Below are 18,060 nucleotides of genomic sequence, written 5' to 3' on the forward strand. Positions count from 1 at the left end.
GTTGAATGTTTATAGAACATCTAGCCCCTCACTTTCATGAACCACTAACAGGAAACATGGTTCTCTTCAAGACCCAGGAAAGGAAGACAAGGAAGCTGAGACAGCAATTCGGGGAAGGAAACCCAGAGCTTCTCAGGAAGCGTCAGCTGTTCACACTTTCCAGTTTTGCAGATGTGGGTCCCTGCTGAGGTCCAACCTGGGTTCTTGTTCAGGTGTCTGGACAAGCTGCCCATGATGTGTGGCACAGTGGAGTTGGGAAGGGCAGCTGTGGTTTGAATTCCAGCCCACCTGGCACTACTGTGAAAATTCATGAGTATGTTAATTTATGTCCACCATCAGTTAGGGATATAATGAGTAAATGCAAGACGTTAGACTCACTACCTTAGATTCCATGTTCATGACAATTTGTGACAACAATTCTCCCTTCCTTTTTTCCACTTTTAAATTTTTTAAGTTTGTGTTTAAATTTTTGTTAGTTAACATATTGTGTAATATTAATTTCAGTAGTAGAATTTATTGATTCATCACTTACACTAACACCCAGTACTCATCACAACACGTGGCCTCCTTAATCCCCAACACCCATTATCCCATTCCCCACACACCTGCCCTCCAGCAACCCTCAGTTTGGTCTCTAACCTTAGACTTTTTTTTATGATTTCTTGCTCTTTTACCCCTTCCCCTAGATCATCTGTTGCATTTCTTAAATTCCCCATATGAGGAAATCATATGGTGTTTGTCATCTTTGACTGACTTACTTTGCTTAGCATGATACCCTCTAGCTGCATCAACATCTTTGTGAATGGCAAGATTTCATTCTTTTTTATGACTGAGTAATATACCATTCTAGACATATAGCAGATTAATCACATGGTGGACTTTTGGTCTCTTTCCTCAGTTTGTCTGTCATAGTTAATGCTGCTGTAAACATTGGGGTGCATGTACTTCCTCAAATCAGAAGTTTTGTATGCTTTGGATGAATTCCTAGTAGAGCAATTGCTGGTGTGTAAGGTTGTTTGATTTTTAGTTTTTAAACTGTTTTCTGCAATGGTCCGGGCCCTTTGCATTCCCACCAAGAGTATAAAAGGGTTCCCTTCTCTCCTCATCCTCATCAATATCTGTTGTTTCAACAAACAATGTTGTTAATTTTAGCCATTCTGACAGGTGTGTGGTCATCTCTCACTGTAGCTCTGATTTGTAATTCCCTGATGATGAGTGATGTTGAGCATATGTTCGTGTGTCAGTTAGCCATCTGAATGCTTTGTTTGGAAAAGTATCTCCTCATGTCTTCTGCCCATTTCTTCACTGGATTCTTTGTATTTTGGGTGTTGAGTTTGAGAAGTTTTTGTAGATTTTGGATAGTAAGCCTTTATCAGATATGTGGTTTGCAAATACCTTTTTAATTTCTGTAGAATGCCTTTTAGATTACTTGATTGTTTCTTTAGCTGTGCAGAAGGTTTTTATTTTGATGAGGTCCCAGTAGTTCAAGTTTGCTGTTGTTTCCCTTGCCTCTCAAGACACGTCTAGTAAGAAGTTGCTATGTCCGATGTCCAGGAGGTTGCTGCCTGTGTTCTCCTCTAGGATTTGATGGTCTCCTGTCTCACATTTAGGTCTTTCACCCATTTGGATTTATTTTTGTGTATGGAGTAAGAAAGTGGTTCAGTTTCATTCTTCTGCATGTTCTGGTCCAGTTTTCCCAACACCCTTTGTTGACAAGGCTGTCTTTTTTCCCATTACATAGTCTTTCCTACTTCATCCAAGATGAGGTGGCCATACATTTGTGAGTCCATATCTGGGTTTACTCTTCTGTTCTCTTGATCTATGTGTCTCTTTTGTGCTTGTAGCTTACTGTCTTGATAAGTACAGCTTTGTAATATAGCATGAAATCCATAATCATGAAGTCTCCCGTTTCTTTGTGTAGCATAGACATTTCAACACTCCTTGCTCCTTAAATCCATGAACATTGAAGGTGTTTCCATTTCTTTGTGTCATCCTCAGTTTCTTTCACCGTTTTTAGAGTCTTTGGAGTATAGATATTTTAACTCTTTAGGTATCCTATTATATTTGGTGCAATTGTAAACGGGATGGATAGTTTTTTTATTTTTCTTTCTGTTTCTTCATTATTGCTGTGTAGAAATGCAGCAGATTTCAGTATGTTGATACTGTATCTTGTGACTTTGCTGAATTTGTGAATCAGTTCTTGCAATATTTTGGTGGAGTCTTGAGTTTTTTATATAGAGTGTCATGTTATCTGTGAAGAGGGAATGTTTGACTTCTTCTTTTCCAACTGGAATGCGTTTATTTTTTGTTGTTGTCTGTTTTTGAGGATGTTTCCACTGTTTCCACTGCTGTGTTAAGTAGAATGATGGGAGTGGACATCCCTCTTGTGTTCCTGACAGTAGAGGAAAAGGTTTCTTTTCCCCACTGAGGATATTAGCTGTGGGGTTTTCATGTACGGACTTTATGATGTTGAGGTGTGTTTCCTCTACCCCTTGTTGAGGGTTTTATCAAGAGAGAATGCTGTACTATGTCAATTTTTTTTTGCATCTATTGAGAGGGTCATATCATTCATATCCTTTCTCTGATTGATGGTATGTATTACATTGATTTATTTGTGACTATTGAACCACCCTTACAGCCAAGGAATAAATCCCACCTGGTCACGTTAAAGGATCCTTTTAATGTATTGTTGGATTCAATTTCCTTTTTTTTTTTTTTTTTTCAACGTTTTTTATTTATTTTTGAGACAGAGAGAGACAGAGCATGAATGGGGGAGGGGCAGAGAGAGAGGGAGACACAGAATCTGAAACAGGCTCCAGGCTCTGAGCCATCAGCCCAGAGCCCAACGCGGGGCTCGAACCCACGGACTGCGAGATCGTGACCTGGCTGAAGTCGGACGCTTAACCGACTGAGCCACCCAGGCGCCCCTGCAAGTATTTTCTTGACAATTGTTGCATTCTTGCTCATTAGGGCTAGTGGCCTGTAAGTCTCATTTTTAGTGGGGTTTAATCTGGTTTGGAACCGTGATCATACTGATCTTATAGAATGAATTTGGAAGTTTTCTTTCCATTTCTATTATTTGGAACAGTTTGTGAAGACAGGAATATTCTATTCTACTTAAATCGAATATTTGACACTCTTCTTAAATATCTGGTAGAATTCACCTGTGAACCTATCTGGCCCTGGATTTTTGTGTGTCAGTAGATTTTTGATTAATGATTCAATTTCTTTGCTCATTATCAGTCTGTTCCTGTTTTCTATTTCTTCCTTTTTCAGTTTAGGTAGTTTACATTATTCTGGGAATTTATCCATTTCTTCCAGATTGCCCAATTTGTTGGCATATAAATCTCCAAACTATTTCTCATAGTTGTATTTCTGTGGTGTCAGTCGCGATGTCTCCTCTCAAATTCTGATTATATTTACTTTCGTCCTTTCCCTTTGTTTTTGCCAAGTCTGCCCATGGGTTTATCATTTTTATTTATTCTTACAAAAACCAACTTATAGTTTCATTCATCTGTTCTACTGTTTTTTTTTGTTTCTATATCATTTATTTCTGCTCTAATCTTTTTTGTTTACCTGTTCCTGCTGGCTTTAGGGTTCATTTGTTGTTCTTTTTCTAGCTCCTTTAGTTGTAAAGTGGTTGTGTGTTTGAGACCTTTCTTCTTTCTTGAGTTTGGCCTGTACTGCTATATATTTCACTCTTCCATCAACTTTGCTGCATCCAGATGGTTTGGAACTGGCATGTTTTCATTTTCATTTGCTTCCATGTATTTTTTATTGCTTCTGTAATTTCCTGAAAATCTCATTCCGCTTTTACTACAATGTTCTTTAACCTAATGTATTGGTGGTGTTGCCCAAAGTTTTCTTGGGGTCGACTTCAAGTTTCATAGTGTTGTGGTTTGAAAATACGCATGGAATGATCTCAGTCTTTTTGTACTTGTAGAGGGCTGATTTGTGACATAGTATGTGATCTGTTCTGGAGAATGTTCCATGCACACTCAAAAAGAATGTGTCTTCTGGTGCTTTAGGATGGAATGTTGTGAATATATCTGTTAAGTCCATTCAGTCCATGTGTCTTTCAAAGCCATTGTTTCCTTATTGATTTTCAGCTTAGATTGTCTTTCCATTGTTGTAAGTGGAGTGTTAACGTTCTCTATTACTACTATTGTCTATTATCAATGAGTTTCTTTATCTTTCTTAGTAATTGAGTTATATATTTCAGTGCTTACATTTTTGGGGTATAAATATTTAAAGCTTCAGATCTTCTTGTTGGATAGACCCCTTTATGATGATATACTGCCTTCCTGATCTCTTGTAACAAACTTTGGTTTGAAAACTAGTTAGTGTGATATGAGTGTGGTACTACAACTTTCTTTTGACGTCCATTAGCATGATAAATTGTTCACCCTCCCCTCACTTTCAATCTACAGGTGTTTTAGGTTGAAAATGAGTCAATCGTGTGCAGTGTATAGAAGGATCTTGTATTTGTTTTTATCCATTCTGGTATCCTATGTCTTTTGATTGGAGCATTTTGCCCATTTACATTCACAGTAATTATTGATAGATATAAACTTAGTGCCATAGTATTACCTCCAAAGTCATTGTTTCTGGAGATTTTCTCTGTTTATTTCTAGTCTTTGTTACTTTTAGTCTTCCTTTCCCACTCAAAGGGTCCCCTTTAATTTCTCGCAGGGCTGATTTAGAGGCCTGAACTCCTTTGGTTTTATTTGTCTGGGAAATTCTATCACTCCTTGTATCTGAATGACTGCCTTACTGGAGAAAGTATTCTTAGCTGCATAATTTTCAAATGCGCATGTTGAGGATATGATGCCACTCCCTCCTTGCATGAAGGTTTCTGTAGAGACATCTGCCATAGTTTTTTTTTTTAATCTTCCCTTGTTAGTTAGCAACTTCTTTTGTGTTGATGCTTTTATGGTTTTTCTTTATCTGGATATTTTGCCATTTTCCTATGATATGTCTCAGTGTTGGCCTGCCTTTTTTATTTATTTTATTTTAATGGGTGTTCTCTCTGCCTCCTAGATGTGGATGTCTATTTCCTTCCCCAGCTTGTGGAAATTTTCACTATAATTCACTCAGCTAAAATGTATCCCACTTTTTCTCCCTCTTATTCTTTTGGGACTCCTTTCAAAAGAATGTTATTACAGTTTATGGAGTTGCTGATTTCCCTAAGTGTATGTTTGTGATGCAATATTTTAATTTTCCTCTTCTTTCCAGCTTCATTTCCCCCATAATTTTATCTTCTATGTCCCATCCTCATTCATCTGCTTCTTTCAGCCTTGAGGTCATTATATCCAATCAGTTTCACATCTCGGTTACAACATTTAAAATTTCATCCTGACTAGTTTTTAGGTCTTTTCTGTTTGCAATAAGGGAATCCCTCATGTCTCATATATTTTCCTCAAGCACAGATCGTATCCTTATGATACTTTTTGAAAATCCTGTTTCAATATGAGAGTTTTAGAAATTCTGTTTGAGGCACATTAGTTTATGTGTTTTAATTACATCCCTCACAATGACCTTTTATCATTTTTTCTTTTAGGATGAATTCCTCCATCATGTTGTTGTCTATGTCTCTGCCTTCTTAAATGTTTTAGAAAATCCTGTTATCTTTTCTGCTTCTAGAGTAGTATCTTTATTGAGGAGTGTTCACATACTGTCCAGGGCCTGACACTTCATGAAGCATTTGTTTTATGTTCCGTGGCACTGTGCTGTCGTGTTTTGGCTGCTCTGTCCCTCAGGACAGTCCTCTGCAGATTTTCTCCTTGCCTCCAGTGGGGAGTGTTGGACCTTGTGCCCAGTGTTGTGAGTTTTCACTAGGTGAGTTTGGTCTGCTTGTTAAAAGAGGCTAATTCCTATCTCCCCTAGAGTTGAGGATATGCCTCACTGTATGATCAGCTGACTTGGTGCATGTGGGGGTTTACGGTGGTCTTTGGAGGAAGGGGTGCAGTGGTGGTCTGGTTGCCAGGCACTCTTTCCTAGTAAGCAAGCACTTGATGGGGGCTGGAGTAGGTGGAGCTTGGTGTTAGTGGCTCAGCTTCCACTGGGGATGCTGTGCTGCTGAGTGAAATCTGTCCATCCTGATTGGTGGGAGGAAATACTGGCATCAGCTCCCTCTCTAGTCCCTGGAGTTGGAGTTCCCAGCCTCCCCTGTTCAAGAAGCCCTCACACAGAGAGAACACTTGTGGGTCCCAGGCTTCTGTCAGAATTGCTTTCACCCTGTCTGCGTCCAAGCCATTGGCCCATCTGGTGGCACAGGGCTCTTATGTTTTATCTCAGGAGCTCTAGCTGGGTTTGAAAACTCCAAATTGTATGAACTCAATATACAGGGACCCCACTGATCCTCTGGGAGAGGGTCTTGATGTGCTGTGCCTGGAGCTGGTTTACCCCAGATGGGCAGTTGCATGAACACTAGGGGCTTGGAGTACATGGTGAAGAACAACCAGAAGGCAGCGTCCAGCTAGCTGCTCTCAGAAGAGGCTCCTGTGCTAATGATCAGGGAATTTTAATGGTGCCTGTCAGCTCTCCTGTCCTATGAGAGGCAATGCCCCGTCTCCCAAATGCACTCCACAAAGGGAATTGTCTCTCCCCATGTGACCCAGGGGATACTCAGACCACAGTTCCCCTTATGGGCCTCTGCCCTCCTCCACAGGAGCACTGCTGTGCCCACCAGGCTCCACCCCAATGATGGGATCGACTTTTAAATCTTCAGTCTTTGAGCTCCACGTTTATAGGAGATTGACTTGTCATGATTAACTTCATGGGTTATCTTGACTGCATCCTGGGTGCCCAGATTCACCACGGTTTCTGTGGATGTCTGTGATGTGTTCCAGAAGAGATTGGCATTTCCATCCATGGTTTCTTTCTGCCTGGGCACCACCCATTCCATTAAGGTTGTGACTAGAATCTGATGCAGATGGGGGACGAATTCCCTCATTTTTACTTCCCATGTGCTTGTTTAAACTGGAATATTGGTCTCCTCTGGCCCTTTTTCTGAGAGTTACATCATCAGCTCTCCACGTTCTGAGACTAGACACTAGTTCAGAATCAGACAAGAATTACATCACTGGTTTTCCTGGGTCTTCAGCTTGTGACAGTATATCATGGACTTCTCAACATATTTAGTTATGGAAACCAATGACCTTTGGGTTGTGTTCCTCAGGGGAATCTTGACTAATACATGGAGATTGTTTGTCTCTCATTTAGAGTAATTGAATAAAGCTGTAGCTCATTTAAAGTCCTGAGTAGCAAAGGGCTATGAAGAAAGTGTCACATTGTTTGACTGGGACAAGGGCTAGGTTAGGATAAGGAGGAGCTGTGGGATCCTGTGGTCCTGGCTGCACAGGGAGCGCATCTGGGAATCCTGTAAAGGTGCAGCTGTTGTGCCTCAGGAAATCTGTAATTCACTCATGTTGAGGGACTGGAGTAAGCAAGTGCAAACAACTGTGTCTTTGTGCACATTAGTCTAGTTTCCCTATGACAACCCAGTTGCTAATCCAGAGAGTTAATAGGTAAACACAGAAGCATATAACCAGGGAGGCTCCCTGGGGAAACTGCTGTGTGGAGAGGAAGCCCCAGACCCTGACAGGAAACCTGCCTGTAACCTCCATCTGCACCTGCGCCTGGGAACACAAAGGAGAATTGTGCATAGTGTGCGCCCCCTGGTGGTGCTGATCCCCTCCAGCAGGGAGGTTTGTGTCTGGGTTCGCAGTGACGTCCCCTCACTGTGTCTCTCACACAGTAATATGTGGCCGTGTCCTCGGTCTTCAGGCTGTTCATCTGCAGATACAGCGTGTTCTTGGCGTTGTCTCTGGAGATGGTGAATCGGCCCTTCACGGAGTCTGCGTAGTATGTGCTACCTCCACTATTACTAGTATACACGACCCACTGCAGCCCCTTTCCTGGAGCCTGGCGGACCCAGCTCATTGCATAGCTACTGAAGGTGAATCCAGAGGCCACACAGGTGAGTCTCAGGGACCCCCCAGGCTTCACCAGGTCTCCCCCAGACTCCACCAGCTGCTCGTCACACTGGACACCTGCAGACACAAGACATGTTGGTCAGGAAACTGTCACACATCCACTGTTTCACTCATATCCATTCACAGACTCAGTGTCCCTCGTTCACCATGAATTACCTTTTAAAAGAGCAACCAGGAAAACCCAGCCCAGCACAAACTCCATGGTGAGGTGTGTGTGTTCTGTGCTGATCACAGAATGGGAACACCTGGGACTTCTGGGGCTGGGGCTCGTCTCCCAGCTGCAGGGCCGGGGCTGGGCTGGTTTTATCAGCACAGAGAGGGCTTCATTTGCATGTCCTCTGACATATATATCAAGCTCCAGACTTAGATTTGATTGTGTAAAAGTGAATGACAGGGTAGGGACGCACTTCAATATTAGTTTGTGTGGATGGCGGTGTGACAATATGAAGAATTCTTTTTTTTTTCAGTTTTGGATTTTTACCTTTATTAATGGAGGCTTCGGCATAATCTTTAAGAAATATTTACCTCAACAGCATGATCGCGCATTATTTTCTCTTACAATATTTTAATTTTTTAATTTTTAATTAGTATTTATTTTTAGTTTTAAAAATTAACATCCAAATTCGTTAGCATATAGTGCAACAATGATTTCAGGAGTAGATTCCTTAGTGCCCCTTACCAGTTTAGCCCATCCCCCCTCCCACAACTCCTCCAGTAGCCCTCTGTTTGTTCTCCATATTTATGAGTCTCTTATGCTCTGTCCCCTCCATGTTTTCATATTATTTTTGTTTCCCTTCCCTTATGTTCATCTGTTTTGTCTCTTAAAGTCCTCATATGAGTGAACTCATATGATTTTTGTCTTTCTCTGACTGACTCATTTCACTTAGCATAATACCCTGTAGTTCCATCCACATAGTTGCAAATGGCAAGATTTCACTCTTTTTGATTGCCGAGTAATACTCCATTGTATATATTTACCACTTCTTCTTTATCCATTCATCCATCGATGGACATTTGGCTCTTTCCATACTTTGGCTATTGTTGATAGTGCTGCTATAAACATGGGGGTGCATGTGTCCCTTTGAAACAGAACACCTGTGTCCCGTGGATAAATGCCTAATAGTGCAATTGCTGGGTCATAGGGGAGTTCTATGTTCAGTTTTTTGAGGAATCTCCATACAGTTTTCCAGAGTGGCTGCACCAGCTTGCATTGCCCCCCAAAATGCAAAAGAGATCCTCTCTCTGCATCCTCGCCAACATCTGTTGTTGCCTGAGTTGTTAATGTTAGCCATTCTGACAGGTGTCAGGTGGTATCTCATTAGGGTTTTGATTGGCATTTCCGTGATGATGAGTGATGTGGAGCATTTTTTCATGTGTCGGTTGGCCATCTGGATGTCTTCTTTGGAGAAGTGTCTATTCATGTCTTTTGCCCATTTCATCACTGGATTGGGTTTTGGGTGTTGAGTTTGATAAATTCTTTATAGATTTTGGATACTAACTCTTTATGTGAGATGTCATTTGCAAATATCTTCTCCCATTCTGTCAGTTGAATTTTAGCTTTGCTGATTGTTGCCTTCACTATGCAGAAGATTTTTATTTTGATGAGGTCCCAGTAGTTCATTTTTGCTTTTGTTTTCCTTGCCTCTGGGGACGTGTTGAGTAGGAAGTTGGTGCGGCCAAGACCAAAGATGTTTTTGCCTGCTTTCTGCTCGAGGATTTTGATGGCTTCCTGACTTACATTGAGGTCTTTCATCCATTTTGAGTTTAGTTTTGTGTATGGTGTAAGAAAGTGGTCCTGGTTCATTCTTCTGCATGTCGCTGTCCAGTTTTCCCAGCACCACTTGCTGAAGACACTGTCTTTATTCCATTGGATAGTCTTTCCTGCTTTGTCAAAGATTAGTTGGCCATACATTTGTGGGTCCATTTCTGGATTTTCTATTCTGTTCCATTGATCTGAGTGTCTGTTCTTGTTTTTTTTAAATTTTTTTGGCATTTATTTATTACTTTTCAGAGACAGAGACAGAGCATGAGCGAGGGAGTGTCAGAGAGAGAGGAAGACACAGAATTCCAAGCAGGCTTCAGGCTCTGAGCTGTCAGCACACAGCCTGATGTGGGACTCTAACTCACGAACTGCCAGATCGTGACCTGAGTCAAAGTCGGATGCTTAACAGACTGATCCACTCAGATGCCCCTGAGTGTCTGTTCTTGTGCCACTACCATAGTGTCTCGATGATTACCACTTTGAAGTATAGCTTGAAGTCTGGGATTGTGATGCCTCCTGCATTGGTTTTCTTTTTCAAGATTTCTTTGGCTATTCGGCGGCTTTTCTGGTTCCATACAAATTTTAGGATTATTTTTTCTAGCTCTGTGAAGAATGCTGGTGTCACTTTGATCGGGATTGCATTGAATATGTAGATTGCTTTCGGTACTATCAGCATTTTAACAATATTTGTTCTTCCTATTCAGGAGCATGGAATGTTTTTCCATATTTTGTCTTCTTCAATTTCTTTCATAAGCTTTCTATAGTTTTCAGTGTAAAGATTTTTCACCTCTTTGGTTAGATTTATTCCTGGGTATTTAATGGTTTTTGGTGCTACTGTAAATGGGATAGATTCCTTGATTTCTCTTTCTGTTGCTTCATTGTTGGTGTATAGGAATGCAACCAATTTCTCTGCGTTGATTTTATATCCTGCCACTTGGCTGAATTCATGAATCAATTCTAGCAGTTTTTTGGTGGGGTCTTTTGGGTTTTCCATAGAGAGTATCATGTCATCTGTGAAGAGTGAAAGTTTGACCGCCTCCTGGCCGATTTGGATGCCTTTTATTTCTTTGTGTTGTCTGAGTGCAGAGGCTAAGACTTCCAATACTATGTTGAATAAAAGTGGCGAGAGTGGACATCCCTGTCTTGTTCCTGACCTTAGGGAGAAAGCTCTCAGTTTTTCCCCATTGAGGATGATATTAGCATTGGGTCTTTCATAGATGGCTTTTATGATCTCGAGGTATGGTCCTTCTATCCCTACTTTCTTGAGGGTTTTTATCAAGAAAGGATGTTGTATTTTGTCAAATGCTTTCTCTGCATCTATGGAGAGGATCATATGGTTCCTGTCCTTTCTTTTATCGATGTGATGAATCACGTTAATTGTTTTACAGATATTGAGCCAGCCCTGCATCCCAGGTATAAATCCCACTTGGTCGTGGTGAAGAATTTTTTAATGTATTATTGTTTCTGGTTGGATAATATCTTGTTGAGGATTTTTGCATCCATGTTCATCAGGGAAATTGGTGTATAGTTCTCTTTTTAAGTGTTGTCTGTGTCTGTTTTTGGAATCGAGGTAATGCTGGCTTCATAGAAAGGGTTTGGAAGTTTTCCTTCCATTTCTATTTTTTGGAACAGTTTCAAGAGAATAGGTGTTAACTCTTCCTTAAATGTTTGGTAGAATTCCCCTGGAAAGCCATCTGGTCCTGGACTGTTGTCTTTTGGCAGATTTTTGATTACTAATTAAATTTCCTTACTGGTTAAAGGTCGGTTCAAATTTTCTATTTCTTCCTGTTTCAGTTTTGGTAGTGTATATGTTTCTAGGAATTTGTCCATTTCTTCCAGATTGCCCATTTTATTGGCATATAATTGCTCATAACATTCTCTTATTACTGTTTTTATTTCTGTTGTGTTGGTTGTGATCTCTCCTCTGTCATTCTTGATTTTATTTATTTGGGTCCTTTCCTTTTTCTTTTTGATCAAACTGGATAGTGGTTTATCAATTTTGTTAATTCTTTCAAAAACCAGCTTTTAGTTTCATTGATCTGTTCTACTGTGTTTTGGTTTCGATAGCACTAATTTCTGCTCTAATCTTTAGTATTTCCTGCCTTCTGCTGGTTTTGGGTTTTATTTGCTGTTCCTTTTCCAGCTCTTTAGTCATAAGGTTAGGTTGTGTATCTGAGATCTTTCTTCCTTCTTTAGGAAGGCCTGGATTGCTATATACTTTCCTCTTATGACCGCCTTTGCTGCATCCTAGAGGTTTGCATTGTGGTGTTATCATTTTCATTGACTTCCATATACTTTTTAATTTCTTCTTTAACTGCTTGGTTAGCCCATTCATTCTTTAGTAGGTTCTTCAGTCTCTAATTATTTGTTACCTTTCCAAATTTTTTCTTGTGGTTGATTTTGAGTTCATGGCATTGTGGTCTGAAAATATGCATGGTATGATCTCGATCTTTTTGTAGTTACTTAGGGCTGATTTGTGTCCCAGTATATGGTCTATTCTGGAGAAAGTTCCATGCGCACTGGAGAAGAGTGCATATTCTGTTGCTTTAGGATGAAATGTTGTGAATATATTTGTTAAGTCCTTCTGGTCCAGTGTGTCATTCAAAGCCATTGTTTTCTTGTTGATTTTTTGATCAGGTGATCTGTTCATTGTTGTGAATGGGGTGTTGAAGTCTCCTACCATTATGGTATTCTTATCAATGAGTTTCTTTATGTTTGTGATTAATTGATTTCTATATTTGGGTGCTCTCGCAATTGGTGCATAAATGTTTACAATTGTGCGGTCTTCTTGGTAGATAGACCCTTTGATTATGAATGATGTAATGCCATTCTGAATCTCTTGATGCAGTCTTCATTTTAAAGTCTAGATTGTCTTGGGGCGCCTGGGTGGCGCAGTCGGTTAAGCGTCCGACTTCAGCCAGGTCACGATCTCACGGTCGGTGAGTTCGAGCCCCGCGTCAGGCTCTGGGCTGATGGCTCAGAGCCTGGAGCCTGTTTCCGATTCTGTGTCTCCCTCTCTCTGCCCCTCCCCCGTTCATGCTCTGTCTCTCTCTGTCCCAAAAATAAATAAACGTTGAAAAAAAAATTAAAAAAAAAATAAAGTCTAGATTGTCTGATATCAATATGGCTACTCCGGCTTTCTTTTGTTGAACATTAGCATGATAGATGGTTCTCCATCCCCTTATTTTCAATCTTAGGCGTCTTTAGGTCTAAAGTGGGTCTCTTGTAAAAAGCATATAGATGGATCTTGTTTTCTTCTCCATTCTGTTACCCTATGTCTTTTGATTGGGGCATTGAGTCCATTGACATTTAGAGTGAGTACTGAAAGATATGAGTTTATTGCTATTATGATGCTTGTAGAGTTGGAGTTTATGGTGGTGTTCTTTGGTCTTTCTAATCTTTGTTGATTTTGGTATTTATTTATTTATACAGATATATTTTCATCTTTCTCCCCTCAGAGATTCCCGCTTAAAATTTCTTGCAGGGCTGGTTTAGTGGTCACAAACTCATTTAATTTTTGTTTGTATGGGAATCTTTTTATCTCGCCTTCTATTTTGAATGACATCCTTGCTGGATACAGAATTCTTGGATGCATATTTTTCTGATTTAGCACACTGAATACATCCCGCCACTCCTTTGTGGCCTGCCAACTTTCTGTGGATAGGTCTGCTAAACCTGATCTGTCTTCCCTTGTAAGTCATGGACTTTGTTTCCCTGTTGGTTTTATGATTCTCTCCTTGCCCGAGTACTTTGTCAATTTGACTATGATGTGCCTTGTTGATGGTCGGTTTTGGTTGAATCTAATGGGAGTCCTTCCTGGATTTTGATGTCTGTGTCTTTGCCCAGGTTAGGAAAGATTTACGCTATGATTTGCTCACATAACCCTTCCACCCCTATTTCTCTCTTCCACTTCTGGGACCCCTATGATTCTCATGTTTTTCCTTTTTAATGAGTCACTGATTTCTGTAATTCTTAAATCTTGCTCTTTTGCCTTAATCTCCCTCTTTTTTTCTGCTTCATTATTCTCTATAAGGTTGTCCTCTATAACGCTGATTCTCTGTTCTGCCTCATCCATCCATGCCACCGCTGCATCCATCTGTGATTGCAGCTCAGTTATAGCATTTTAAATTTCATTCTGGCTATTTTTTACTTCTTTTATCTCTGCAGAAAGGGATTCTAATCTATTTTTGACTGCAGCTAGTATTCATATTATTGTGATTCTAAATTCGGGTTCAGAAATCTTGCTTGTATCTGTGTTGGTTAAATCCCTGGCTGTCATTTCTTCGTGGTCTTTCTTTTGGGGTGAATTCCTTCATTTTATCATTTTGAAGGGAGAAAAGGAATTAATGAGGTCGCAAAATTGAAATTAAAAGATAAAATTACAGAAATATTAAAATTAAAAATTAAACACACACACACAAATTGAATGGAATATGCTAGATCCTAGGTGTGTTTTGTTCTGGGTGTTGAAAGTGGTTTGACAGATTAGAGAAAAAAATGGGAGGGGGAGAAAAAAAGGAAATAATTTGAGAATTTGAAAAAATGAATACACTGAAGTAGACTAAAATGAGATGATGGGAGTAAAATAGAGTTTGAAAAAATATACAGGAAAGTAAAGAATATAGTGGAAAAAATAAAGAAAAATATTTTTAATAAAAATTAAAAATAAATGTGATTTTTTTCTTTTTCTGTATTCTAGAAAAAAGAGAGGAAACAAAAAAGAGAAAAAAGATACAAAAAGGAAAAAAAGGAAATCATTTGAAAATTCAAAAAGTGAATACACCATAGTAGACTAAAATAAAATGATGGAAGTAAAATAGAATTTGAAAAAATTTACATAAAAGCAATCAATATAGTAAAAAAATTAAGGAAAAATATTTTTAATAGAAATTGAAAGTAAAATGAAGTTTTTCTCATTCTGCATTCCAGAAAAACTACAGAAACGAAGAAGAGAAAAAAAAGAAAAAGAAAAAGTAAAAAGGAAACTGGAAATTTGAAAACGGGAATACACTGAGGTAGAGTAAAATAAAATGATGGAAGTAAAATAGAATTTGAAAAAAAATTACAGAAATGTAAAAAATATAGTAATAAAAATTAAGAAAAATATTTTTAATAATAATTGATAATAAAAATAATTTTTTTGTTTCTGCATTCAAGAAAAAGAAGTGTAAAAGAGAAAAAGAAAAAAAAGAAAGAAAATTGAGTGGATGAACTGGCTAACAGATTGAAATAGGACTGAAATTACGTTCTTATCCCCTAGATGTCAGTCTATGTAGCTCTTTATAGTCCATAAAGTAAGCGGCAGTGAGACTTGTGTTCCTGAAGAGCCCTGTTGGCCCAGTTGGGAGGGGCTCAGTGTAATGGCTCTGCTCTCCACTAGATGGCGCTTTTAGGCTCCTGGGGTGGATTGTTGCCTTGCTTGTAGGTGCCAATGCAAATGCGCGGGAGAGGTGAAAATGGCGCCACCCAGGTACCCAGTCTGTTCTCCTGGATCAGCAATTGCGCACCCATCCTCTGTCTTCAGCCCTTGTCCACTCCCCGCTCCTTCACTCTCCGTGACCAGGTCCCAGGCCGCACCTCTCTCCCAAGTTTTGTCACAGACACGGCTGTTTTCCCCGGTCCCTTACGTCCAAAGGACCGCGGCTTTGACCCCTTCTGCCCTCTGTGGGAGGGTCTCACCAAGCAATGTCCGAATGAGCCGAATATCGGCTGCACCTAGGAACGCTTGCTGGACCCTGTTGTTGTCGGTGCCCGAAGACTGTGGCCAGGTGCCAGCCCGCCCCAGAAAAAGTTCGTGAGAGAGTGTAGCAGCAGCGTTTCATGGATTATGGAAAATCACAACACACGTCTGGCACCAGGCTTCACCCTAAACGACCTTGTTGCAGCACCAGCGAATGTGGCCGTTTTCCGGGGTCTGCTGGGACCAGATGGCTTTGGCAGTCTCCTCCAAATGTCCTTCCAGCAGTGCAACTGCCTCTCCCCGTGTGGCCTGAGAACATCCCGGACCCCACTCTGTTCCTGGGATTCTCCCTTCCCACCAGAGCACCTCCAGGTATCGAGCTGTGGAGTTGCAGCCTTTGCACTCCCCTTGTTTACAGTCTTAGTGGAATTTACCTACTCTCCTTTCTCCTTTCTCCCTTTTTAGTTTAGTCCCTGTGGCTGTTTCCAATTTTCCACGTTCTGTCCAGCTGCTTTTGGGGAGGGGTGCTTTTCCTGTTTTCTCCCCCACTCCCCAGGCTCCGTCCTCACTCCGCCTGCAAAAGCACCTCCCTTCCTGCAGTTTCTTGCTCCCCAAAGTCCCCTCTCCACACCACATACTTGTTGAATTCTGTGGTTCAGGTTGTGCAGATTGTTGTGTTAATCCTCAATCAGTTTTCTAGGTGTGTAGGATGGTTTAGTGTTGGTCTGGCTGTATTTCATGGACGTGAGACACACAAAAATCTTCCACGTTGTTCTGCCATCTTGTCTCCTCCCCCATTGACTGCCTAATTTTCAATTGAACATTTGAGGATATTATGCCACTCCCTTCTTTCCTGCAGGTTTCTGTGGACACTTCTGCCATAATCTTTTTTTATCTTCCCATATTCATTAGCAAACTCTTCTGTCTTCATGCTTATAGGGTTTTTTTAATCTGTGTATTTTGTGAATTTTACTATGTTATGTCTCAGAGTCGGCCTGCTGTTTTTTTTTTTTAATTTTAATGGGAGTTCTCTGTGACTCATAGATGTGGACGTCTGTTTCCTTCACCATTTAGTGGAAATTTTCCACTCTAATGCACTCAGACAAAACTTCTCTCCTTTTTTCTCCCTCTCTTCTTCTGGGACTCCTTTGAAAAGAATTTTATTACACTTTATGGAGTTGCTGATTCCCTAAGTATACGTTTGTGATGCAATATTTTAATTTTCCTCTTCTTTCCTGCTTCATTTCTCACAAAATTTTATCTTCCATGTCACTTACTCATTCATCTGCTTCTTTCTGCCTTGAGTTCATTATATCCAATCAGGTTCACATCTCGGTTACAGCATTTTAAAAATTTCAGCCTGACTGGGTTTTAGGTCTTTTCCATCTGTAGTCAGGGTATCCTCATGTCTTCTAGACTTTCTCAAGCACAGCTAGTATTCTTATGATAGTTTTTAAAAGTTCTGTTTCCTTATGATAGGTATTAAATTCTGTTTGAGGCTTATTATTTATATGTGTTTTAATTATATCCCTGGCAATGTCCTTTTATGGTTTTTTCTTTTGGAATGAATTCCTCCATCACTCTGTATGTCCATGTCTCTGCTTTCTTAAGTGTTTTAGGAAAATCCTGTTATGTTTTCTGCTTCTAGAGTAGTGTCTTTTTTGAGAAATGATTACATACTGTTGACGACCTGACATTCTGGAAGCATTTCTTGCATGTGCTGTGTGCACTGTGCTGTCATGTATTGGCTGCTCTGTCCCTCAGGTCAGTCCTCTGCAGAGTTCTCCTTGCCTCTAGGGAAGAGTTTTTCAACTTTGTCCATAGTGTTGTGAGTTTTAACTAGGTGAGTTTGGTCTCCTTATTAAAAGAGGCTAATTCCTATTTCCCCTAGAGGTGAAGCTATGCCTCACTATATGGTCAGTAGACTTGGTGCCTGTGGGGGTATATGGTGGTCTTTGGAAGGAAGGGTTCAATGGTGGTCTGGGTTCTAGGCACTCTTTCCCTAGTAAGGAAGCACCTGAGGAAGGAAAGGTGGGTATGTCTTGGTGTCAGTGGCTCAGTATCTACTGGGGGGTGTTGTGCTGCTCACTGAATTCTGTCCATGATAATTGGTGGGAGGAAATATTGGCATCAGCTCCTTCTCTAGTCCCTGCAGTTGGAGTTTCCAGCCACCCCTGTTCAGGAAGCCCTCACAAAGAGAGAACAGTCTGTACTCATGGGTCCCAGGCTTCCTTCAGAACCCAACCTTCACCCTGCCTTTGTCCAATCCATTGGCACACCTGGCAGCTCAGGACTCTTATGTTTTATCTCAGGAGCTCTAGCTGGGTTTGAATACACCAAATTGTTGAACTCAATGTGACAGGGACCCCACTGATCCTCTGGGACAGTGTCTTGCTGTGATGTGGTTGGAGCTGGTTATCCCAGAAGGGCAGTTGCATGAACACTAGGAGCTTGGAGTTCATGGTGAGGAAGAACAAGAAGGGAGCGTTCAGTTAGCTGCTCTCAGCAGAGGCTCCTATGCTAATGACCAGGGCAGTGCAATGGTGCCTGTCAGCTCTCCTGCCCCATGAGAGGCAATGCCCTGTCTCCCAAATGCACTCCAAGAAGGTAACTGTCTCACC

The 18,060-nt window shown here is 40.6% G+C and overlaps 2 gene segments (V, D, J or C); both read right to left on the reverse strand.

Annotated features, from left to right (window-relative positions):
• The window catches only part of LOC122469618, a 139,340-nt gene extending 131,055 nt beyond the window's left edge, over nt 1-8,285 (reverse strand). The window contains 3 exon segments of the C gene segment in view: nt 7,635-7,640; nt 7,756-8,054; nt 8,154-8,285. Of these exon segments, the coding sequence occupies nt 7,635-7,640; nt 7,756-8,054; nt 8,154-8,199 (351 nt within the window).
• LOC122469620 overlaps nt 1-18,060 on the reverse strand; it is a 224,822-nt gene that overhangs the window by 182,893 nt on the left and 23,869 nt on the right.

Source organism: Prionailurus bengalensis, chromosome B3 (genome assembly GCF_016509475.1).
Source record: "Prionailurus bengalensis isolate Pbe53 chromosome B3, Fcat_Pben_1.1_paternal_pri, whole genome shotgun sequence".
Taxonomy (NCBI): Eukaryota; Metazoa; Chordata; class Mammalia; order Carnivora; family Felidae; genus Prionailurus; species Prionailurus bengalensis.